Genomic DNA, 572 nt, shown 5'->3' on the forward strand with positions numbered 1-572 from the left:
AGTGCACCAATTGTTTTGTGCGCATCGATAGTGGTGAGTGTTAGAGATGTTTGTAGGTTTGATCAGTGATTTTTGTCTAGTAGCGCTGTTGAACCTAATACTGATTGTACAAGTTTATGTTATTGTAAATGTTGATGAACAGAGCAAGGATGCAATATAATGCACAATTAAGAATGAACATAAGAAATGAATGAATACTAAACATGGTATTTAACTTGATTTTATTTCATCCACTTAGATCATTGATGGCGTGCCAGAAGTATGCTCTTTGAGTGGTTCAGGATTCGGTGTTAATGTCTCATCTTCGGTTGGATGAACATTAGAATTTGTAGAATGTTTGTACTGCTCTTTTGATATACGTATTAAATACATCAATTTAAATCGATAATACGAGTTCCTATATGCATCAAATATATCCTCCAATATGCTCACACACTCTGCGGTAGAAAATCCATTCATTTTCTCATCAATCGTTCGTAGAAATTCAATCCACTCCTCACATTTTTGCTCAATATTTTCTTCATCAAGACGTTTAGAAATATTAGACTCATCGCACATCTGACACATCTTGC

The 572-nt window shown here is 34.4% G+C and overlaps 1 protein-coding gene across 1 annotated transcript; it reads right to left on the reverse strand.

Annotated features, from left to right (window-relative positions):
- Positions 1-234: 234 nt before the first annotated feature.
- Positions 235-572, reverse strand: VCUG_02764 (uncharacterized protein; the record flags this gene model as incomplete). Its single annotated transcript, XM_008077584.1, has 1 exon — positions 235-572. A coding segment is annotated over one exon (338 nt), but the record flags the coding sequence as incomplete, so codon positions are not given.

This window comes from Vavraia culicis (genome assembly GCF_000192795.1).
Source record: "Vavraia culicis subsp. floridensis unplaced genomic scaffold supercont1.324, whole genome shotgun sequence".
NCBI classification, from domain to species: Eukaryota; Fungi; Microsporidia; family Pleistophoridae; genus Vavraia; species Vavraia culicis.